Source organism: Felis catus, chromosome C1 (assembly GCF_018350175.1).
Source record: "Felis catus isolate Fca126 chromosome C1, F.catus_Fca126_mat1.0, whole genome shotgun sequence".
Lineage (NCBI taxonomy): Eukaryota > Metazoa > Chordata > Mammalia > Carnivora > Felidae > Felis > Felis catus.
In genome coordinates, this window is record NC_058375.1 from 20,767,723 (window position 1) to 20,793,414 (window position 25,692).

General features: G+C 41.4%; 1 protein-coding gene across 1 annotated transcript; it reads left to right on the plus strand.

The window, feature by feature from the left end:
• The first annotated feature begins 152 nt into the window (after positions 1 to 152).
• Positions 153 to 25,413, plus strand: FAM76A (family with sequence similarity 76 member A). The gene is made up of 9 exons (XM_011284509.4): positions 153 to 377; positions 1,696 to 1,760; positions 5,062 to 5,116; positions 5,861 to 6,013; positions 8,760 to 8,917; positions 13,138 to 13,224; positions 18,949 to 19,084; positions 22,216 to 22,317; positions 23,066 to 25,413. Exons 1-9 carry the CDS (start codon positions 297 to 299, stop codon positions 23,150 to 23,152), a joined length of 924 nt encoding a protein of 307 aa, XP_011282811.1. The 5' UTR covers positions 153 to 296; the 3' UTR covers positions 23,153 to 25,413.
• The last annotated feature ends 279 nt before the right edge of the window (positions 25,414 to 25,692 follow it).

Consider the following 25,692-nt stretch of genomic DNA (forward strand, 5'->3'; position numbering starts at 1 on the left):
ATCGAGGCCGCGCGCGTCATAAGTGGCGTACTCCAGTGCAGGCCGAATCAGAATTGTCCCAAGCTCCGTGTTCTGCCCCTTTGTGCTTGATGGACGTCGAAATGAACCAGTGAAGGGGCGACCAGTGCCGCCGCGCCCGCCCAGATCCGCCCGCACTCGCCGGCCCGCCCGCCTGCCGCAGCCCGCAGCCTGCTGCCGCCGCCGCTGCCGCCGCCGCCGCCGCCAGCTTGTCCCTTAGACTGTCAGATAAAGCGGTGGGCCGGTCGGCTGGGCGGTGAGCGCGGCCCGGGCCGGACATGGCGGCGCTCTACGCCTGCACCAAGTGCCACCAGCGCTTCCCCTTCGAGGCGCTGTCTCAGGGGCAGCAGCTGTGCAAGGTGCGCGGGCTGGGGCGGCGGCCGGGAGCTGGGACGCTAGAGGCTCGGCCCGGAGCCCCCTGTTCTGCGGGGTCGCCCGGCGGGGTCCCCCGGGCAGGGCGTGGCAGGCCCGCCTAGCTGAGGCGCCGCACCCGCTCCGCTGGGGGCCGGCGGGGCACGTGGGGGAGTCCCGGGCGCCGTCCAGGCCCCCGCGGCAGGCGTGTCCGGGTGCTTAGCAACCGCGAGGGATTGTTCTCGGACCCCGTAAGGTCTGGGGAGGGGACAGCGGGTCCCCGGCCTGACCCGGACCAGCCGTACCGAGCTCCCTCTTGGGCTGGCTTCCCCGCCGCTGGTTGCACACTGAGGGACCGCCTGCCTTGCCTGGGGACTGAACTCCAGAGTTGGGTGCTGCCTAGGACGAGAGTCTCCAACTCGGGCGCCTCACGGGCACTTTCCGGCCAGTCTGAGAGACGGAGGTAGCGAGGCTTTATAGAAAAGCCCCCAAATTAAGCGCACGAAGCAAAAGGATTTTTCAGCATCCAGTTGGTGACCTTCGATCCTGGCCCTAATCAGCTACTATTCAGTTTTTACCCTTGAAGGCCCAAGTTCTTTTTTTTTTTTTTTTCGTTTGAGTTGTTTGCATCCTGCTTTGCCTTTTTAAATTAATAGAAGTGCTGTGAGGTGACAGTTAAAAGTCACGAAGCCGTCCTGCGAGTGATTTGAGATATTCTCAGATAATCCAGAGTTTGTCTCTGGTATGGGTAACTCGTAATTGTATGTCACCGTTGCCTCAAATGGCTATGACTTTGTCACTGTTTACTGGGTAGGAGAGAACGCAAGTGTTTGGGTGCCTTTATTTTTTTGGTCTTTATATAAATAAAAATATATAAACATTTGAGATATATATATATATATATATATATATATATATATATATATATATATATATACTGACTTTAAGGAAGTTTCATATAGGTCAGCAATAATGATTTTAACTTAGCATTTCATTTCACAAGTGAACCTGGTCAAAAATCAAACAGTGGAAGTGGCAGAACCGGAACTAGAATCCAGGGCTTCTGATTCCCAGTCTGAGACTTATTCATACATACTTTGGTTTTACAATTTATGACTAGTTCCATATAAATTCTTTCTTAACTTCCACATCAGTGCAGGGCAGTGATGCCAGTATTACAGAAGAGAAAAATAAGGCACAGAAAGTTCAAGTGACTCACTCAAGCACAGTGGCTATGCTGGGAATAGTACCCAGGTCTTCTGCCTCCTACTGAAGGCTGTTTCCATTTCTGACTGCCTTTTAAATTATATCCTCATTTCATTTCAGGAATGTCGGATTGCACACCCTGTTGTGAAGTGCACCTACTGTAGGACTGAGTACCAGCAGGAGAGGTACAGTTTTTATTGACCACGAAAGATGTTTGCAGGCTTTTTCCTCTTAATTAGTTGCTGTTCAATGTACAGATCTGTAATTGATTGCATTATACCCGGATTCTGCAGGGTTTTTTTTTTTATTATAACACATTGATGAATATAAAACACACATATTGTTCTCTAGTTATCCATGGATTGCTCAAAATTTTTTCATGACTTTTTAAAGTAATCTCTGCACCCAACAGGGGCTCGGACTCACAACCCCAAGACTGAGTCGAACGCTCCACTGACTGAGCCAGCCAGGTGCCCCTTGCTTAAGTTTTTTTTTTTTTTTTTTTTTTTTAATTTTTTTAACGTTTATTTATTTTTGAGACAGAGAGAGACAGAGCATGAACGGGGGAGGGTCAGAGAGAGGGAGACACAGAATCTGAAACAGGCTCCAGGCTCTGAGCAGTCAGCACAGAGCCCGACGCGGGGCTTGAACTCACGGACCGCGAGATCTTGACCTGAGCCGAAGTCGTCCGCCCAACCGACTGAGCCACCCAGGTGCCCCTTGCTTAAGTTTTTAAAGTTACTTTTCCGATCCTTGATCATTTTATATTGTGGTTATGATCTTTATGACACTAAGAAACCACAATTGTAAAACATGAGCCTTAGGTTTCAGTATGCTTATACTCAAAGCTTGAAGAATTTATAAGCCAAAAGAAGACACTTTTGGAAATGTGCCTATTCTGATAAAGGGTTTGTTAGCCTTAGCCACATTTGAAATTTACTTGCCTTATGTAAATCTCATTTTTAAAAATGTGAAAAACATTTAGTTGTAAGTGGACACATATCTTTGGGAGACTTTTTTAACAGCAGCAGAGTGGTTTATTGGTTTTCAATAGCAGCAAAGTTGTTTATGGGTATAGTTAAGTTCTGTGGGCCTGCAACTGTAGGTCATAGTTCCTTAAAGCAGGGTGGGGTCTATTTGTTACCTCACACATAGACCTAGAAACCTAATTTTAATCAGCCTTATTTCAATTCTGGGAACATTTTCCCCAACATTTTATTATGGATATTTTCAAACCAGAAAAAGTTGAAAGAATTAAACAGTAAACACTCATATACCTACCACTTCGATTCCACAGTTTACATTTACTTTATGTGCATCATCTATCATCAATGTATTTTTTTTTTTAATTTGAGAGAGAGAGAGAGAGAGAGAGCGGGGGAGAGGGGCAGAGGGAGAGAGAGAATTCCAAGCGGGCTCTATGTGCAGTGCGGATCCCTATGCAGGGCTTGGTCTCAAGACCCTGGGACTGTGATCTGAGCTGAAATCAAGATTTGGGTGCTCAACCAATTGAGCCACCCAGGTGCCCCTTCAGTGTATTAATCCATCTTATTTATGATTCATTTTAAAGTTGTGGACATCAGTATACTTGATCCTAAATACTTAAGCATGCATTTCGTTAACAAAGTTTGATATTTGTTTACGGTCCTTTATTTTTTTAGAGGTAAAATTTGTGCACAGTGAAATGCTCAAATCTTAAGTACATCATTCGATGAGTTTCACAAACAGTATAAGGATCTGTAACCCTCAACCCTTTAAAATATAGAACGTTACCGTCAGCCCAGAGTCCTCTCATGCTTCATCCCACTCAATCTCCACTCTTCTTGCTTCCCCCGTGCAACTACTGTTCTGATCTTCCTTCCCACCGTAGATCAGTTTTACCTGTTTTAGCCCTTCATAGATATGGAAACATATAAAACATAATCTAGAAGCTTTATGTTTCAGCTTTTATATTTGGGTCCGTGATCCACCTTGAATTAATTTTTGGGTGTAGGGTGAGATATGAATTTACACCATACATAAAAATTGATTCAAGATGGAGACACCTGGCTGGTTCGGTTGTTGGAGCACGCAGCTCTTGATCTCGGGGTTGTAAGTTCAAGCTGCAGGTTGGGTGTAGACATGACTTAAAAAAATAAAATCTTAAAAAAAAATGATTCAAGATGGATCATAGGAGTGGTTTTCCTTTTTTTCTGAAGTTTATTTATTTATCTTGAGAGAGAGAGCACAAGTCGAAGAGGGGCAGAGAGAGGGAGAAAGAGAATCCGAAGCAGGCTGTGGCGCAGTCGGTGTGCAGAGTCCGACGTGGGGCTTGAATCCAAGAAACCGCGAGATTATGACGTGAGCTGAAATCAAGAGCCAGACACGTGACTGAGCTACCTGCGTGCTCCGAAATGACTTTTCTTTGTTTTCCAAGATGTCAGGAGCATTTGTATATATTGATACATATAAATCCCACTTCTTCAGTAATAAATATAAGTATAAACTAAAAGTTCAACATTCCAGAATCACCGATGTGAATCCTTTTTCTAGAGGTTTCTTTCGATACGCCTCACATCTTGTCCTGTCTCTTTAAAATGGCAGAAAATGGAAAATATTTTACTTGAATATCTCACTTTAATTTAAATGTTTTGTACTTTAAGGTCTTTCTTTGTTTTAACTTTATGGTCACTTTTATAGGACTTTATGGGAAAATAATCACAAAATAGCTAATAAGACTGCATTTTTATGTGATTTTATTTTCAGCCCCAGAATATTGTTTCAACTATTCTTGCACATCAAGCATTTATTGTACCTGTCTTTGTGAAGAATTAGACTTTATTTGAAGATGATTTTTTTCCCCTAAGGCAGTTTATCAGCTCAGATATTTAGATAATACAGGTCTCTGGACCTTCACAAGACCGAGGACGTTTTTATTTTTATCAGTGCTTAGTTCTTAGAGAAATTGGAAATATTGACAAAATATTTAGTCAGAGCATCCATTTCCCCACATCTGGGATTTTCATATGCTTTTACTTACAGAGGAGGGTGTAGACAGAGTAAAGTCAACATGAATCTCTGAGTTAGTATTCCAAACGCATATACTTCATTCCTCACCTCAAGTTTCTCAGCTGTTCATCTAAATTGAGAATTAACTGCTAGTCCATTTCAGTCTAACATAATATTCTTTGAGGGTCCTGTCCATATTTGCTAGTTTTGTTTAGTGATACTTAGAGATGTGATACTCAGAAATAACTCACTGTCCACTTTAACCAAAACCTCATTTTATCTGAGCTAATAAAATTAATAACCATAAAATAATTAATAAATAAAAGAGTTAGTGGCCAAATACTTAACTTTCAGTTAACCAGGTGTCCAGGCCAAATATCACCTTGGCACTTAGCAATGAGCAAATTCTGTGGGCTTAAGGAGGAATCAGTTTTCAGATATTGTAAGTGAAGCAACTTTTTTCTCATAAAAGCATTGTGTCTCTTTTTTCCTTAACAGTAAAACCAATACAATATGCAAGAAGTGTGCACAGAATGTGCAGTTATATGGAACAGTAAGTAGAGTTTCTCTGTACCTAACAGTGAGTACTTGGGTCTCTTGGAACCTTAACATTCTGTGGATTATTTATATAACTACCATATTTTTATTAGAATATCTTATGTATAAATACTTTCTCAGAAAAGTTTATCTAGCCCTTGAGCTTTTGAACCTAGCTAGTACTTACTGAGAAGTTCTGTGTTTATGTTCATGATGGCGGGATTGTCGTTATAATTTTCCTTGAGAGCTTCGGAAACCAGTATGGAAAGAGGATGGGAAAGATGGATCCTACAATGTGACGTCTTTGTTTGGTAGCAGTTGACTGTTCGTTTTGATGACTTTTTAGGGGGGAGGGGGTCTCTCTGTGTTAGGGTTCTATATTATGTCCTTGCAGGCATTCTCCCAGCCTGTTTATACGGTGATAATGGCAAAGAGGCCTTTCCAGAAATTTGGAAGCACTTACTGGTTTCTCCAAAGAACTGGTTCTGTTGAATTTCTTACAGAAGTCCCAGCATATACTCTAGTGGGGTTTTGTTATTTGTTAATTTATTTGTTTTGAAATCAATAGTCCTGTGCAGAAAATCACTTTACATAGTATTAGGAATTGGGCTTCATTTGATCAGTGTAGAAGGAAATTTTTGAAGTTGGGAATACATTTTTACAATGACTGATGAACTGTATAATAGGAATTATTGCTTTAAAAAATGCAGTGGTATTTTATAATATACTTAGTTGACCCTTTTTTTCCCCTCTCTTTCAGCCCAAACCTTGTCAGTATTGCAACATAATTGCAGCATTTATCGGCAACAAATGCCAGCGCTGCACAAATTCAGAGAAGAAGTATGGACCACCCTATTCATGTGAACAGTGTAAGCAGCAATGTGCATTTGACAGGAAGGATGATCGAAAGAAGGTAAATCTCTGTGTTTTGTTTTGTTGATTTTTTTTTTTTTCCTTTTTGAGAAATTAAGTTTGGTCAATTGTGTCAAAAAGAAATCACAACAGGGCCGCTGGCTGGCTCAGTCAGTAGAGCATGCGACTCTGGATCTCATGGTTGTGGGTTTCAGCCCCATGTTGGGTGTAGAAATCACTTAAAATCTTTAAAAAAAAAAAAAAAAAGGACGTATAACAAAGAAATCTGCATTCCTGTCCTAGTTGTTCTTGAACTTGAAGATTTTCAGCCTTTGTTTTCATTTAGCAAATGTGGACCATTATATTCTTTAAAAAAATATATATATATATACACACATATATATATACATAAAAAATACATATACATGTATGTGTATATATAATAAATATATATAAATATATAATATAATAATATAATAAAATATAAATAAAAATATATATATAAATAAAATATATATATATATATATATATATATATATATATATATATATATATTTTTTTTTTTTTTTTTTTTTTTTTTTAAGTAATGTCTACACCCAACGTGGGGCTTAAACTTCTGACCCTGAGCTCAAGAGTCACATGTTCTGACTGAGCCAGCCAGGCGTCCCTGGACCATTATATTCTAATATTACATGAGCTGGTGTTTCATGAGAATCTTAATTAACAGTGATCTCTACCCTGTATAAGTAAAGCGATGATTGGCAAAATTCTTAGAACTCTGTAAAGGAGAGATTGTGACTTAGGATACACTTGTATTACCAGTTTCACTATCTGACTGTTTCAAGTGTTTCTATCTGTTGAAGTTAAAAATTCCAAGATGACATAGAGGAGAGCTCTGGGTGGAGTGATGGTACCTTAGTAAACTAAAAATGGTTTAGATTTGTTCTGTTTAAAACCCTCCAGTGGCTTCCAGCTGCACTTAGAACAAATCCCAACCCCCTTCCCTGATGTACATTGCCCATACCTGCCTCTCAGTCTCTCCTGACATTAACGCCTCCCGCCTGTCACCTTGTTTCAGCCACACTGACCACCTTTTAGCCCTTCAGATGTGCCAGTTTCATTCCTACCTTTGCACTGGCTATCATTTTGCCTGATAACACCCATCAGTCTTAATTGGTTCCTCATGCTCAGATGCTACTTCCTCACAGAGCCCCTTTACTAACTCACTCACCCCCTATCATATTACCCTGTTTTGTTGTCTTTACAGCATAACATTGTGAGAAATTATCTTGTTTATTTGCTTATGTTTGTCCACCTCCACTAGAACGTGAGCTCCTTGTCCATCTTGTTCTCTGCCGCATTTCCAGTAGCCTGGCACATAGTGAGTGCCCCAAACAAACAAACATACATATATACATACACATATACACACACACAGGTACACACAACACACACACACATACATATATATGTATATATATATATATATATTTACTTATTTTGATAAGAGTCATACTTTATCGAGAACTATTTCTTCCCCCTCTTTTAGTTGTCTTACCTGACACTGTCAAAATATTAATCTGAAATATATCTCCAGCTTACTGGTTTTTACTGAGAAAAACTGTGCTTCTCATTTTCTACTTTTTAAAAAGTAAGTGAAGTGGGGCATCTAGGTTACTCAGTCGGTTAAACATCCGACTTCGGCTCAGGTCATGATCTCATGATCTCATTGTTCATGAGTTCAAGTCCTATGTCGGGTGAGCTCGAGCCCCGCTTTGGGCTCTGCACTGACAGTGTGGAGCCTGCGTGGAATTCTCTCTCTCTTGCTCTCTTTCTCTGCCCCTTGTGGGATACTCTTTCTTCCTCTCTCTCTGCGTCTCGCTCACTCATACTCTCTCTCTTTCCAAAATAAATAAATAATTAATTTTAAAAAGTGAAGTGATTATGTATTTTTTAAATTGAGGTATAATCAACATGTATCAGTTTCAAATGTACAGCATAATGATTTGATATTTGTGTATATTGGAAAGTGATCACCACAATAAGTCCAGTAAATATCTGTCACCATACACAGTTATGGGATTTTTTTTCTTGTGATGAGAACTTTTAAGATCTACTCTCTTAGCAACTTTCAAATATGCAATATAGTATTACTAACTATAGTCACCATACTGTACATTACATCCCCATGACTTATTTATCCTTTAACTAGAAGTTTATACCTTTTGACTACTTTCACCCATTTCACCTACCCACCCCTCCCCACCTCTGGCAACTAGCAATCTCTTCAGTAAATATTTTTTTAATGAAGGAATGCAGTACAGAAACTCTTTCAGTGTCCAGAGGTACTTTTCAGAGATGCTTAGGCTCATGAGAACTGACTCCTGTGACCCAAATTCATTAATTTATCATGGGAGGATATTAACTCTCCAGTGACCAGAATACTCCTGCCTGCCAACCAGAGCACCTTTTCCCTGAATTAAGATATGGAGAAGCTGAATTAGGAATCACGAGGTAGCATATGATGATAGAGTATAAGCTCTGCAGTCCTATGACCTGGGCTAGCTGAATGGTCCTGGACGAGTTACTTACTCTTATTAGGCATCAATGTCATCACCTTTCCAGTGGGAATCACAGTAGCTGCTTCACAAGGACATAGGGGGATTTCATTGAGGTTGAGGACTTGCCTAAGTTCACACACCTCCCAAGTGGCAGAATTGGGACTTAACCCAGAGGTCCGGAGCTCCCAGTAGCTCCGTTCTGTACTACATTCTCTCTTCTTCATGTTTGTCTCCTTGTCTTTCAGGTAGATGGGAAATTGCTGTGCTGGCTGTGCACACTGTCCTACAAACGGGTCCTTCAGAAGACCAAAGAGCAGAGGAAACACCTGAGCAGCTCTTCCCGTGCCAGCCACCAAGAGAAGGAGCAGTATAGTCGACTGAGTGGTGGCGGCCATTATAACAGGTATCCCCAAGGTGCATGAGATAGGACTAGAGGTACCTGTTGGTCAGACGGAATACACAATTAGCCATGGAAGAAACCATTTGGTATCAATTTTCCTCTTCTTTTCTCTCTAGTTACTAGCCTTAGGAGGAATCTCCTTTGTCACATTGGACAGTTCATGTATCTTCCAAGTGCCAGAGAGATTTCCATAAGGTATTAGGATTTACTGACTTGGTTTGTCTTGTGTCTGGAAAGTTTGTGAAATTGTTCTGCTTTGACTATAATGCTCCCCTCACTCTTGGAGTGGATTATCTCCTTAGAAGACTGGGCATGTCACTTTCTGAGGGATGCAGCTTTTTTTAATGCATAGTTGGCCAGGAGGTTGGTAGCTGTTCTAGGTTTGTCCTGGTGGGAATCCAGTCAAAAAGATGTCCTTTCATTGTTGTCTTAAGCTTCCTTTCAGAGTATCTGTAATGTTGTTAAGAGTTCTGGCTTTCGATTGAATCCTGACTCTGCCAGGTTCTCTGTGTGGGATCTTGGGCAAGCTTGTTCATCTTTAAAATAGGGAAATAATAATATTACCTCATGGAATTGTGGAGATAAATTATATAGTGCATGAATAGTGGTTTGCTTTATAACTGGCATATAGGAAGCATTCAATATATTTTAATTACTGTTTGTTATTGTTACCATTATGATTTTGTTTGTTCATTATTATTAAGTACTCTCATGGGCCAGTGACTCTGCTAGGAAGGCAGAGATGAATAAAAGAATCATGCTGCTCACCAAGAGTATGCAGTCTGGTAGGGAAGACAGACCTGTAATCAAATCATTGCATTATAATTCGATGAGCACCACAGTGGAAACATCAAGATGCAGGCATGAGAGGCAGTAGTAATTAACTGCCTTGGGGAGTCAGGCAAGAGAGGCTCAGAGAAGAGCTGGGTTGGGGCTGGATTTTAGGATGAGTTGGAATCATCAGATCACGGATGGGCAGAAGCATCCTAGGCTGAGGGAATAGTGTGTGCAGAGAAATGGAGGGCGTAAGACCACACGGCCCTGAGGAGTTGCAGGTCCTTTTATGTTGCTGGAGCTTATGTTTGGGAGCCAGGGAATGGGAGAGAAAGGGATTCTGAAAACGTTAAGGAGCATGAACCTGACCCTGATTATTGTGGAGAAAACATTGGAAGAAAAAGAGACCGGAGGCTGGTTAAGAACCTGTTTTGTAAGAGTCCACAGTAAGAGGTATTAATATTAGAATCTCAACCGAGGCCATGGCACCAGAGATCAAAGAGGCAGATTCATGGGGTGCCTGGGTGGCTTAGTTGGTTAAGCATCCGATTTCGGCTCAGGTCATGATCTCCCGGTCCATGAGTTTGAGCCCCACGTTGGGCTCTGTGCTGACAGCTCAGAAGCCTGGAGCCTGCTTCAGATTCTGTGTCTTCCTCTCTCCCTGCCCCCTTCCCTGCTCGTACTCTCTCTCTCTCAAAAATAAAAATAAAAAAAGAGGCAGATTCAGGAAGATACTTTAGAGGGAGAATTATGAGAAACTTAGATAATTTAATGAACAGGTAGATGGGCAGGAGTTGGGTAAGTAAAGAATCATTCTCAGGTTTCTTACTTGGGTGAATAGGTATATTCTTTAACTGAAAGAGAATACAGGAAGAAAAGAGAAGTTCAGTTTTTGTTTTTTTTTTAAAGTTGAGTTGGAGCATCAAGAACAATTTTGTGGGAGCTTTAGCCTAAAACTCAGAAGAAAGGTTTGGAGCACATGAGAGTCAGTAGGAATAGAAGTTATTATAAAGTACAGATTCCTGCAACTTCATCCCAGAGTTTAATTCAGTAGGACCTAGGATAGAGTCCATGAATCTGCATTGTTTTACAAACATCCTGGATGATTATGGTACAGGTGATCTGGGGAACACCATCTCCAGCCCATATGATAAGTAGTTGTTTAAACCATGCTCTTTGATGATAGAATTCAAGTTGGAGGCTGAGAACAGAATTCTAGAAGCACTCAAGAAGGATGGAGTGAATGTTTGCAAACCATATACCTAATAAGCGGTTAATATCAAAAATATATGAAGAATTCATACAACTGAATAACAAAAAAAGCGCAAATAATCCAATTAAAGAATGGGCAAAGGACCCGAATAGACATTTTTCCAAAGAATATATACAATAGGTACATACAGAGGTTCTAAACATTGCTAATCATCAGGGAGATGCAAACCAAAACCACAATGAAATATTACCCCACATCTGTTAGGGTGGCTGTTATCAAAAAGTCAAGAGGGGTGCCCAGCTGGCTTAGTTGGTGGAGCATGAGATTCTTGATCTCAGGGTTGTGAATTGGAGCCCCACTTTGGGTGCAGAGATTGTGAAAGGAAGGAAGGAAGGCAGACAGACAGACAGACAAAAGATAACAAATGTTGGCAAGGTTGTGGAGAAAAGGGAACCCTATACACCATTAGTGGGAAGGTAAATTGGTGCAACCATTGTGGAAAACAGGATGGTGGTTCCTCAAAAAATTAAAAACAGCTACTATATATTTGATCTAGCAATCATTTATGAGTATATATATCCCAAGGAAATGAAATCAGTATCTTGAAGAGCTATCTGCACCGCCAGGTTCATTGCAGCTTTATTCATAATAGCCAAGATATGGAAACAATATAAATGCCCTACAATGAATGAACGGATAAAGAAAATGTGATACACACACACACACACACACACACACACACACACACACACACACAGTTTGTGGTATCACTTTTACAAGGAATCTTTTTAAAAAGCCAATTTCATAGAAACAGACTAGAATGATGGTCGCCAGGGGCTGGGGAAGGAGGAAATGGGGAGATTTAGGTCAAGGGGTATAAACTTTAAGTTATAAGAAGAGTAAGTTCTAAGGATCTGATATACAGCAGAGTGGCTATTCTTAACATGATACTATATACTTGAAAATTGCTGGGGCGCCTGGGTGACTCAGTCGGTTAAGCATCCGACTTCAGCTCAGGTCATGATCTCACGGTTCGTGAGTTCGAGCCCCGTGTCGGGCTCTGTGCTGACGGCTCGGAGCCTGGAGCCTGCTTCGGATTCTGTGTCTCCCTCTCTCTCTGTCCCCCCCCCCCCCCCCCCGCTCATGCTCTGTCTCTGTCTCAAAAATAAATAAAAACATTAAAAAAAAATTGCTGAGAGTAGATTGTAAGCATTCTTGCCATAAAAAAAAAAAAGTTATGTGAGGTGATGGATGTGGTAATTATCTTAATCTTGGTGATTATTCCATAACATACACGTTTATCGAAATGTTATGTTGTACACTCTACATGTATACAATTTGTCAGTTATTTCTCAGTAAAGTTGGAAGGGGGTTAAGGATGGCATGGTCAGTGGTATCAAATATTGAAAAGAGATCAAGAAAGAAAGGGTCTTACTCGAGGGTGAACTCATTGAGTCGATAACTGATTTTTAGTGGTTTGTGGGACTCAGGTATCAGTAGATTCACAGAACTATCCTGAAGAAGAACTGGATTAGGGGTTCAACCTTGTATCTAGTCCTCGCTTCACTATTGACTAGCTATATATCCTTGGGAAGGTCACTTAAACTTGATGAGCCTCAGTTTCTGCAGAGTAGAAATAGTGCCTTGTATATACCTCACAGACTTGGAAGATGTGCATAAAACATTAAATGTGAAAGTACTTTCTTAAACTGTAAGGTAGGTTTTACTTCTTATTAAAATTTTAAAAAACATTTTTTTTAACGTTTATTTATTTTCAAGAGACAGAGCATGAGCAGAGGAGGGGGAGAGAGAGAGAGGGAGACACAGAATCTGAAGCAGGCTCCAGGCTCTGAGCCGTCAGCACAGAGCCCGATGCGGGGCTCGAAATCACAAACCATGAGATCATGACCTGAGCTGAAGTCTGACTCTTAACCGACTGAGCCACCCAGGCACCCCATGTCTTATTAAAATTTTATTGACTCTGTTCCCATAGTTGTTAATAAAGCAGATAATATTTAATTAAAGGTAAGAATTTTGGAGGTCTCTGGAAGTGAGCTACCCATGCATCCAGGACCTATGAAATCAACACCTCAGTGGATTTTAATAGTCAAGAATAATTAGCTCTTTCATGGAGGAGCTGTGATATTACATTGGTGCTGTTTGAACAAACTTTTGTTGTGATGTTTTATAAATCTTTGATTTCTAATTTGTGTTTCTCTGTTTTTGCCATTAAAAGCCAGAAAACACTTTCTACATCTTCAATTCAAAATGAAATCCCAAAGAAAAAATCCAAGTTTGAATCAATCACAACCAACGGAGACAGGTAAGCCAATTGGTATGTGTGCATGCTTCCATTTGAGTTACTGCATATACAGTTCCTGAAACAGGAATACATTCCAGGGTGTGCCTTGGACCTAGTCTAGGGTTGTTATTGAGCCTCCGAGGGTCACTCCATTAGCCACTTGATATCTTATGAATAAGCAAGCAGTGCTGCTATTTGTTTATAACTCTAATCTTGTCATTAAAAGACAAGCACATATAACGATTTAATAGCAATTGAATTCTGCGATCAACATATAACTCTCCCACACTAATTCTAAGAAGTCAGGAGCTATATGCTTTTCATTGTGTTCTGTGCCTGTGGCCTCCTCCATGCAGGGCCAGAGTTGGTATTGAGAGGTGGAGCAGAGACAAGTTGGGAGTTAAGGCAGTGTTCTTAGTCTAATTCATGCTTCCTTAGCATGCAGAAAGCCAGGGCAGCTACTGAATCAGCAGAGAATGAGATGCATTTGAATATTTTTACTGCATTTTAAGCCTGTCTTAAAAGCATATATTTACTCCTTGCCTTCCTCTCTCCATCTGAATGATGCTTCCTCTTGCAAGCTGCTCTGTCCTAATATCCAGAGTGTCCCGTCTGTGTTGGTACAGTGGGCTGCTTCCCAGCTGAGTCTTGGGGCCAACCATTTTCCTGTTTCTCCAGGCCCAGGCATCCTGCAGTGAGACACTGGCACACTCTTCCTCCAAAGCCTTGAAATCCTCTCCATTCTGAAAACTCCCAGTGTCAGTTCTCCCTCCCAGCAGGTGGTGGGAATGGGAGTAGACTTAGCACATAGGCTTGCCAGGACCAAATTTCATCTAGGGGTACACAAAGAATCTATGAAGTTTATTCTTTACTGTTACCTTTTTTATTAAGTTGATTTCAGATTTTACAAGGTACCTTTTTATTCGCTAGTATCATTGATTTTATACTTGTTAAATGGAACCTTCTGGAAATGTTTAACTTGGATGTTCAAATTATATGGAGAAAGGAACCATAAAGACCATCAGCTTCACTGTTACTTGAGCAGATATCCTGACCATCATGAAGATTGTCCCATCACCCCTGCCAGCATGCCTGATCCTACAAAAACCATGTCAAGGAGTGAACCTTTCTGAATTCCCTGCCTTTATAAAGGTCTAAGCCAAGAGGTGCCTGGGTGGCTCAGTCAGTTGGGCTTCCGACTTCAGCTTAGGTCATGATCTCATGGTCCGTGAGTTCGAGCCCTGCATTGGCCTCTGTGCTGACAGCTCAGAACCTGGAGCCTGCTTCAGATTCTGTGTCTCCCTCTCTCTGCCCCTCCCCCACTCATGTTCTGTCTCTCTCTGTCAAAACTAAATAAATTTTAAATAAATAAATAAATCAAATAAAGGTCTGAGCCAAGACCCACAGCCTTTAGATTCATCATTACTGTTTTGTGCTCACTTGTGACCCAGGCTGTATTTGAATGAAAAAGTGCGTTCTTAACTTTAGTTTAACCAGCCAGTCCTTAAAGCTTACCTTCTTTTAGATTATTTGTTGTTAAGATACTGCCATTATTCTTGCTGTCCATTGCTATGGATATACAAAGCTAAAAACTTAAGTTTTCTGTTCAGAGTGATATTTTAAAAATGTTTATTTTGGGAGAGAGAGAGAGGATGAGTGGGGGAGGAGCAGAGAGAGAGGGAGAGAGAGAATCCCAAGCAGGCTCCTCACTGTCAGTGCAGAGCCTGATGTAAGGTTCAGTCCCATGACTGGGAGATCATGACCTGGGCCAGAATCAAGAGCCAAATGCTTACCCAATTGAACCACCCAGGTGCCCCTGTTGAGAGTGTTTTATCACTTCTAATCACCAGCAATGATTGTTTTCCTCAAGTAGGAAATACTGATCCTTACCATGGTCTTTAACAATCTCATCTGGAAAAGATCTAAAAGATCATTTTTTTCTTGAAATGTAGATGCTAGTTTATTAAAATAACTTGCCCTGATAACTTGAAAATTTGGAAAACTTTTCTGCTTCTACAAAAGTTATTTTCATATACATACAAGTTCCATTCGAATGTTCCTGCATTAGCAGTCTTAACTTACCAATTCCACTTGTTTGCATTTCTTTTAAAAGTTCATAGCAAAAGTTAAGTGACATTTTTCCTTTATTTTTACTTTTGTGTAGTTTTTTCTTTCTTTTCCCTCACTTTGAAAACATTCTGACAAGCTGTTTTTCGATGGTCCTTTTGTAATGTTATTCAAACCCCCATTTTTTTTTTTTTTTTTTTTTTTTTTTTTTTTACCGAATATCTATCTTGAATTCAGTTCTGTACCAAAGGTTACCGGTCTTGTTTCTGAACTATCTATTGTAGCCGCCTCTTAGCTTTCAGTTGATCGTAGTCCACTTTCCTGGCTCCACTTTGAAAATACCCATATAGGCTCTTGTCCTTTCATTGCTATCCCCTTTTCTGCAAGCTGCTCTCTAACAGCTTTCCATTCTCCTTTCTATTCTACCATTCTCCACTCTTATTATTTTTTTTTAATGTTTATTTATTTGAGAGAGAGAGAGAGAGAGAGACAGAGCATGAGCAGGGAACGGGCAGAGAGAGAGGGAGACACAGAATCTGAAGCAGGCTCCAGGCTCTGAGCTGTCAGCATAGAGCTCAACGCGGGGTTCGAACCTACAAAACTGCAAGATCATGACCTGAGCCAAAGTCGGACACTTAACCAACTGAGCCACCCAGGCGCCCCTCCACTCCTATTTTTTAAATATTGAGACATATTTGATTTTTTTCCCCTCTTTCTTTCTCCATTAGTCTTCCATATTGTACTGCGAGAATGCATCACTTTAGGTTTTTTATAAAACCTTTTCTCGGGGCGCCTGGGTGGCGCAGTCGGTTAAGCGTCCGACTTCAGCCAGGTCACGATCTCGCGGTCCGTGAGTTCGAGCCCCGCGTCAGGCTCTGGGCTGATGGCTCAGAGCCTGGAGCCTGTTTCCGATTCTGTGTCTCCCTCTCTCTCTGCCCCTCCCCCGTTCATGCTCTGCCTCTCTCTGTCCCAAAAATAAATAAACGTTGAAAAAAAAAAAAATTAAAACCTTTTCTCAAATAGTTTTATACTTCTACAATGCCTCTGGGGGTGCCTGGGTGGCTCAGTTGGTTAAGTGGCCGACTTTGGCTCAGATCATGATCTCACAGTTCATGGGTTTGAGGCCCACATCAGGCTCTGTGCTGACAGGATGGAGTCTGCTTGGGATTCTCTCTCTCTGCCTGCCTGTCTGCCCCTCCCCAGCTTGTGTGCACACGTGCACGTGCGGGTGCATGCTTTCTCTCTCTCTCTCTCTCTCTCAAAATAAATACATAAACTGAAAAAAAAAATTTAAATGCCTTGGTCATTTTTTTTTTTTAGTATCCCGCAAAATTCATAGCCTCCCTCTCATATTTTCTAGTTTGCTGAAATCGTAGCAAAAACTTTTTTTTTAAGTTTATGTATTTTGAGAGAGAGAAAGAGTGCACACGTGCAAGAGAGGCAGAGATAGAGAGAGAGAGAGAGAGAGAGAGAGAGAGAGAGAGACAATCCCAAGCAGGCTCCATGCTGTCAGTGCAGAGCCTGACATAGGGCTCTCTCTCACGAAGTGTAAGATTTTTTTTTTTTTAATGTTTATTTTTGAGAGACAGAGGCAGAGAACGAGCAGGGGAAGGGCAGAGAGAGAGGGAGACACAGATGAAGCGGACTCCAGGCTCTGAGTTGTAGACACAGAGCCCGACGTGGGGCTCGAACCCAAGAACCATGAGATCGTGACCTGAGTCGAAGTCATATGCTTAACCGACCGAGACACCCAGGTGCCCCTCGAACTGTAAGATCTTGACCTGAGCCGGGTTCGAGAGTTGGATGCTTAACTGGCTGAGTCACCCGGGTGCTCCATAGCAAGAACTTTTCACTTTGAGAAAGATCTGAGTTCATTTCTAGCTTTCCTTCCCTGAGAAAACGTACCAGCTACTTTTTGATCTATTTGTTTGTTGTTCCATTGGCGATAAGGCATACCTGTTGATTGTTTCTAAAGGATATTCCTTTCCTTTCTTTGTAGTTTTTTTTTTAAGAGTCTTTAAGTAATCTCTACACCCAATGTGGGGCTCAAGCCTACCACCCCGAGAACAAGGGTCACATGCTCCGTGAACTGAGCCAGCCAAGTGCCCCTCCTCATAAAACCCTAGTTTTATTTTATTCTCCATTTGAAATATGCCTGAAAAATTAGACGTACTTTGTGTGGTCTCACCCTTTTGTTGGAGATGCTTGGAAAGAGACTGGATCTGATTTTCTGCCTTGCTAACCTAGCCATCTGTTTTCATTTGATTTCCAACAGTTCTTATTAGTCAGAAGTTAGAGAGTTAGAAAGGTCAGGCCCTAACAGGACAGACATGACTGGTTTTGTCAACAATAGTGGTATGGGAAAAATCCTCTCTTGAGAAGCAGGTGGGCAGAGCATTAGAAGCTTTCGGGAGCACAAGATTTATACTAGCCCATTACACTGTTTCATTTGTCACTCTAGTTATGGGTTTAAAGAAAATCTTTTGGATTGAGGGAAGACAGTCCCTTGGCAGGGATTGAAACTGGTAGAGGAGACTTTGATGGGTCCTTTCAGCATTTTCTCCTGCTTACCTTGTTTTATTATATTGCTTTTACTTTTCGTCACCCAGTAATTCTGCATATTCATCAGTTAAGAAAGCACCGGTTCATTCTTCCTCTGATGTTCTTCTTACATGCCTCATGTAGACCAAGAGAGAATATTCTTAGCGGTCAACCATGTCTTCTAGCCATAGAAATGTTTGACTTGGTAACTGAGGATGTTCAGTGATTCCACTTGCTGTTTGGAGTTTCTACCCATGTAGAGAAATGCTGGTTATTAGCTGTAGTTCAAGATGAACTAGAGTCATTGCTGTATTGATCTAGGGAGTCGAGAATCAATATTCCACTGACTGCTTAGGAAAAACAGGTTTGTGTTTTACTTTAAAGGTTGCCCTGGGAAGGGTAAGGAGGTTTCTTTGGGCAGTCTCTAGAGAAGGGCAGGACTTGACTCTTATGGCAGTGATTCCTTAACTTGTTTTGGGCCTAAGACATCTCTGACCAACCAGGGAACGCTGTGGATCCTCACCCTAGAAACCATCCATTGTATGTATACACCGAATTCTATATGCAACTTCAGGCGTTCACAGATTCCCTGGAACTAGGCCTGGTTACAAAACTCTCCAGAAAAGACAGAGTTCACCTGGCACTTTAACAAAATGAAGTGCTCAGGTACTGTTACTGAGAAGAATCTGTTGAAACCCCAGGTTATGGTGTGACTCTGGATTTTATCACCTGTTTCTTTCCTGATTATCACTGGATTCTTGATATTGGAAGTGGTAGTCAACAGGCCAGTTGCAGTGTAGGGGAAGTTGGCTTCCTTCCTATTAATTTCATCTTTTTCTAATTTTTAAAAGGGACTGGCTGCTCCTGGAATGGGATGCAGCAGCTTCTTAACAGCTGCGCCATACATGGTGCTTTGGAGCAGAACGTAAAGAACCAAGATCTGATGATCGCCTCGCCTGTGCAGTTTAGCAAATGCTATTGAGTGTGGCGTGTGTGGAGCATTGTACTTCCTGCTGGGAATTCAAATAGTTGCTCCTACTCTGGAGCTTGTAGTCAAGTGGTCCATGGTGTGTCCTCAAGTGAAAAAAGGTTTACCCCTCCAAGTTACGATTTTTCCTTCTCCATTTTTCTACTCAGCTTTTCCCCGGACCTGGCCCTGGACTCACCAGGCACTGACCACTTTGTCATCATCGCCCAACTGAAGGAAGAAGTGGCCACTCTGAAGAAGATGCTGCATCAAAAGGATCAAATGATTTTAGAGAAAGAGAAGAAGGTACAGTTTTGTTAATGCCTCTCAGGCCAGAATGGTGCAAGGGTAAGCATGTGGTACCATAGGGCATGGTGCTAACTCTGTTTAACTGATACTTATTTGGTACTGACCACTGAAGCTTTGAGGGATCCAGTGTCAAGGTTGGGGTATCGTGGGAGAGGCTTACTGTCTGCCAAGGTGACTCGGGATCTGCTGCTACCGCGAGAGAGAACCCTCACTCTGCCTTGGTCAGGTGCGTTTAGAAAGTTGACTCTTCTCAACATTTGGAGGAAGTTTCACTCATGTTTGCCAGGCTTACAGAGGTGATGTGTAAAACTACAGTGCCCCCCTTAATTCACAGGGGGGCATAACTGACTGCTACATTTCTCAGCATGAACTGCCTTGGAAAGTTGTAATCAGAAGGTGCTGAATGAACATGGAGTTGGGACAAGAGGAGGTGGTTATGTAATTGGAATTTTTAATGCTCTCAGGCTGAGAACCTGATACCTCCGTCTCTGGTATTGGGATGGCCATGCCCGTGAGACAGTAATACTTAAAATATGTGGGCCAGGTCTCCCTCCTTCCTGGACAATGGTCAGGTAGGCCTTCCTCCATGACTCTTACATCACTTTGTTTCCATTACTGACAACTCCCTGAGTGACCCATTCTTTAAACACATTAACATCTTCAGTTAAGTCTTACCCTGGTCTAACAGTCATCCTCCTTCTTTAAGGGAACTTTTTACATCCTTCTTGAGATTCAGGTCTATTTCTCTTATTTTTAGGTTATTTTTCTTTTTTATTTTAGAGAGACAGAGAGAGTGGGGGAGAGTGGCAGAGGGGGAGAGAGAGAGAGGGAGAGGCAGAGGGAGAGAGAATCCCAAGCAGGCTCCATGCTCAATGTGGAGCCCAACATGGGGCTCGATCCCAAGACCCTGGGATCATTGCCTGAGCCCAAATTAAGAGTTGGACGCCCAGCTGAGCCACCCAGGTGCCCCTCTTACTTTTAGGTTCCCAAAGAGTATCTTCTTTTTGTCTTAATATATTAGTAGCAATAATAGCTAAACTTTTATTGGATACTTAAGTATGTGCCTGACTCTGTTCTAAGTGCCTTCTATGTATTAATCCATTTATCCTCATAACAGACCTTTGAGATAGGAATTACTATTGTCATAATTTTGTTTTTTTTTTTTTAATTTTTTTTTTTCAACGTTTATTTATTTTTGGGACAGAGAGAGACAGAGCATGAACAGGGGAGGGGCAGAGAGAGAGGGAGACACAGAATCGGAAACAGGCTCCAGGCTCCGAGCCATCAGCCCAGAGCCCGACGCGGGGCTCGAACTCACGGACCGCGAGATCGTGACCTGGCTGAAGTCGGACGCTCAACCGACTGCGCCACCCAGGCGCCCCTGTCGTCATTTTGTAGATGAAAAGTATCCTCCAATATTTTTTCTCTTAGAGTTCCAATCCTTCTCTTGGTTTTCTTTTTTTCTCTGAGGCTGTATGTTTTTTTGTGCCAAGTTTGGAGTGCTAGGATTCATTCTGAGTGGCTAACAAAGGCATTTATATTGTTAAAATATTTGCATGCATTCTGTCCATCTAATTTCGACCTCATTTTATAGATGAGGAAACGGACCCAAAGATATTATATGATACATCACATCACACAATTAGTAAATGGCAAGTCTTTCTGACTCTACCATGCTTTCTACTAGGCTATGCTTTCTCCTGCCAGTAAGATAGAGATTCATGGGAAGTTCGAGACCAGTATACTTTCCACTTTACAACATGACTGTCAGATGAAGGCAGACCCAAGTATGTTTTCTTCATAGACAAGATCAGAATAGCACATAATAAAAAGGTTTTTGCAAAAGAGACAAAATGAACAACTTGTTTCTACTGATTTGCAAAGTGAGGGTTTTAAAAGGAGCAAAAACAAATAGATTGTTTCTCAGCACTTTCAGGATCAAGGTCACATTCCTTGGCTTGGAACACAGGCCCTTCTACAACATACCTGCCTATCTACAGCATCAATGTCACTCTCCATGCTCATCAGTCATTTGAACAAGTTGTCAGTTACCTCACACTCTCTGGCTGTGCCTGTACAGTTTCCTGTGCTTGGATGTCGTTCTCCTTACCTTGTGTGCCAGCTGTACCTCATATACCTCGAAACTCAGCTCACACATCACTTCCCTGACTTAGATATCTCCTCCCTGCTCCTTGAATAGCATAGTCAATAGAAGGCAGCCTGGGGTTTGAATTCTAGCTCGTCTCTTGCTAACATGTATGAGCATGGCCATGTTACTTAAGCCATTCTTTTTTTTTTTTTTTTAATGTTTTTTATTTATTTTTGAGAGACAGCGACAGTGTGGGGGGGGGGTGGGGAGGAGCAGAGAGAGGGAGACACAGAATCTGAAGAAGTCTCCAGGCTCCGAGCTGTCAGCACAGAGCCCAACACGGGGCTCAAACTCACGAACTGTGAGATCATGACCTGAGCCGAAGTCAGACACTTAACCGACTGAGCCACCCAGGCACCCCAACTTAAGCCATTCTAAGCCATTGTTTTCCCATCTGTAAAATGAGAAAAATAATATTGCCCGCCACAGACAGGTTTATCATAGGATTGAATGAAATAATATAATCAAACAGTTTGGGGTGCCTGGCTAGCTCAGAAGAGCATGCAACTCTTGATCTTGGGGTCGTGAGTTCAAGCCCCATTTTAGGTGTAGAGATTACTCAAAAAAAAAAATTGTGTGTGTGTGTGTGTATAAATATCAGACAGTTTACCTAGAACAGGGTTAAAAAATTAGTAAATGGCAATAGCTGTTTTCTCCTGGCTTCTCACAGTCATATTGTGTTGTATTGTAATCACTGATTTATTTGGAGGATTATTGGCAGGTATTAAATACATAAAATCTTTAAAACCTGTCAGTGATGAGGTATCAGAAATGGCTATGTCAGGATTTTGTGTAATTTTTAAGAAATCTTTAGGATAAATAGGATACAGAATTCCCTGGCTTTGGCTTAGTTAGGGATCTTCCGAAGAGCCCTGGATTTCATTAATTTGAGGAACCATTTAGCTCTCTGCTGCCAGAACATTCATCTTTGTACTGCACAGAGATTTCTTCAGTCAGTCTGCCTTTTCCCCCCTCTCAGATCACAGAGTTGAAGGCTGATTTTCAATACCAAGAATCTCAGATGAGAGCCAAAATGAACCAGATGGAGAAGACTCACAAAGAAGTCACAGAGCAATTACAGGTGAGTCTGCCTGTTTGTTTGTTTTAATGTTTATTTATTTTTGAGAGAGAGAGAGAAACAGAACATGAGCAGGGGAGGGGCAGAGAGGGAGAGAGAGACACAGAATCTGAAGCAGGCTCCAGGCTCCAAGCTGTCAGCACAGAGCCTGACATGGGGCTCAAACTCATGAACTACCAGATCATGACTTGAGCCAAAGTCGGACACTTAACCAACTGAGCCACCCGGGTGCCCCGAGTCTGCTTGTTTTATGTGATAACCTTGGTGTATTTAGCTGATTGTATTTTAAGTGATTTATCTCTTAGATTTTTTTTTGTTTTCAAAATATTGACAAAATCATATTTAATCTACCTTATTAGCTGTCTTTTACTATTTCGTTGTTGGGTGTGTTCTGATCTCTTTCCCTCAAAAACTGGAATTAATAAATGTGCGTTTTGAGTTTTGGATAAGCCAGATGTGATTCCAGATGTCTGGATTATAAATTCTGTTTATCCAACACGTTAAGGCACTCCACGGTTTGTTTGTGTTGCACAAAGCACCCTCTTGTAACAGTGGATCCCAGGAGATTGAAGTGTGCTGATTAACCTCTAGCAAATACTTCCTTCCCCTGAACCAAGCCGTAGAGCTTTCTGTTGATTTCTGCCTCTAGAATTTGTTCTCTTGCTGACCCTTTACGTTGTCTGCCTTAGCATCTGCATGAAAAACATGTCCTGTCCTGTTAAAATATCCTTGTACTGATTTTTTTGTTTAGGCCAAAAACCGAGAACTCCTGAAGCAGGCAGCTGCCTTGTCCAAGAGCAAGAAGTCTGAGAAGTCAGGAGCTATCACCTCTCCGTGAGAGACCATAAGGAGGCTCCCAGCCAACAGCGAAGGGGTTCCTGGGTTAGGGTTGGTGACCTGGCTGTTCTCTGTGAATTGCAAGCTTTCTTAAGAAATCTCTATTTTATTACAGTTATCCTTCTTTGTGGGATTGTGGTGGGCTGAATGGAAACACCTGGTTTATGCTGTGTCATGACTGCATGCTTGGATGTTTGGGGTTCCAAGCTCTCTGTCTCATACTCTCACTCCCCCCAGCCCCACCCCAAGTACTACTCTCTGTCTCTCTCTCTCTTTTGGCACTACTCTGTGTGTGTGTGTGTGTGTGTGTGTGTGTGTGTGTGTGCGCGTGGCAGTCACTGTTCAGTGTTATGTGCAGAATTTTTTTTTTTTTTTTTTTTTTTTTGGTCCATCACATCCTGCCATACCCATGAGCAAATAGTTTGGCATTAATTACATACATATCACTGCCACCCTCTGAACTTTGAAAACTGCCACCTTAAGACTTGGTACAACGGAAGAGGCTTTCTCTCTCCAATAAACCTTTTGCTTCAGGGTATACTCTTGGGTTTTTTTCCAGGTATATTATGTATGACTTTGTACTATGTATAGCCAGAGTTTTATTTATTTTTTAAAAAAAAGAAACTTTTTCTTGATAAAGGAATAATGGTAGCCTAGCTTGTTCTTGTAAAAGTGATGCCTCTTAAAAAGAAAAAAAAAAAGCCCTTCTCTCTACCTTTTAGTAAAGGAATAAGACCTTTTCTTGTTACCTTGGAGTCTTAAAAACTGATTGCTACGGTGCAACAATTCAGTGCATCAGTGTGGAGTTAAGTGCCTTTTGGAGGACTTCTTGGAAGAGCATTTAAGGAGATGCTTAGGGGAGGTAGCAAAGATTTGAACAGTCTGTCTTTTTAAGTAAGGGCAGAAAGAAAGGTTGTCCAGGTTTTACTGGACGTTTCCCTCCCCTACCCCTCTCTAGATTGTTTTATGTGACTGATTTTAAATTCTCACACTGCCACTTCTTTTTAAAGAAAAAAAATACCCTTTACTTATATCGGTCGTTACATTGGGCCATTGTCAGAGAGCTTTTTTTTTTTTTAATGAGCAGATTCAAAATGGATAATATTTGAACTACAGAGCATTTTGGGGGTTAGTACGAGCTGCTCAAGTGTGGACTCTGAGTCTGAGCGGGAGAAATGCTGTCACTGTACCTTCTCCCCCTTCCTCCTCATCCATCCCAGCCTGCACACTCCCTGCTTTTAGTGGGAAAAGGGCGTTTCTTGAAGACAGGTGCTTGTCAGAAGCGGCTTGGCCTCAGCCAGAATTGTTTGTGTCCACCTTTCCCTTCCTGACTGAGCAGGCACATGGGTTTACTTTTCCGGGAGAGGAGATAGATTTGCACTTCTTGCCATTCTCTCAGGTCCTCCATGGGATGTTTGTGAAAGAAATGAGAGGTGTGTGACGTGCCGTGAAACACAGTAAAATCAACTACCTTGGAATCATTAATGCAGAGGGGTCCTGAGGCTCGAGGTAACCGTGAGGACAGATGAACTTTGTACCTCAGTGCACCAAAATTGTAAGCAGTCAGTTTAACTTGCTAGGCATTTCCTAAAAGCCAGTGCTTGTAATCTGTGATGACATTCTCACAAGTGGAGCCATGCACAGAATTGGACAGAAATGTGGAAATGGGTGGCTTCTTTCTGATAAAAGAAACAATGGACCACGTTGCTCATCTATCACTCTAGTAGGGGAGGTCATTTTCCCTTCCAAGCAAGGGAGACGACAGTGCTAAACACTTTTGTAACTTTTTGAATGAGAAACTTTTAGGTAAAGATAAACTGTCAGATAATATTTTTCAGATGCATTTACGTTTGACTCTGGGGAAAAGATTATGAAAAAAAGTTACAGTCATGGTTTTGGGTTTTTTTTTTTTTTTTAATTTGGAAGACTTGAGTAATTCTGTTTCATGAAGTGACAATATAAAAACACATACTTAGTTTTATACTAAATCTTTTTTTAAGGCGTTGGCATTTAATACAAAGCAGATTCACACATTTTCTAACTTTCCACAAGTTCCAAAAAAGTGAAGGAAGAAACCTCAGTCTTGAAGTTTTGGTTTTTAAAAATCATGACACCGTTTTACCATGAAATTGAGTAGCTAACTTTTGGTAACACCTTTTGTTTATTTGTATGTTTGTATAATGGACACTTTGAAACACAGGAATGTTTTGGTTTGTACAAACTTTGAAAAATGTGTGTTAATAAAAATTCAAATTGAGTCAAGTATTGTTGGGTGATTGATTGATTGATTGATTGATTGCCGGTTTACCAGTAGGCATATCCCATTATGCCCTTCAGCCGAGAAAACAGTTTGTTTTGCTTGTAGACTTAAACAATTAAAAGCCTAACTGTGGTAATAGGGAGCTCCATATCCATCAGAGAATAAACCCATTCTCTTTTTTTCTTCTGTGATTTTATTTTCCAGTTTAAGTGCTTGCTTTGTTATAAACGCTATGCTAGGCAATGAGAATACAGCAGTGAAGAAAATTTATTTCCTCATGG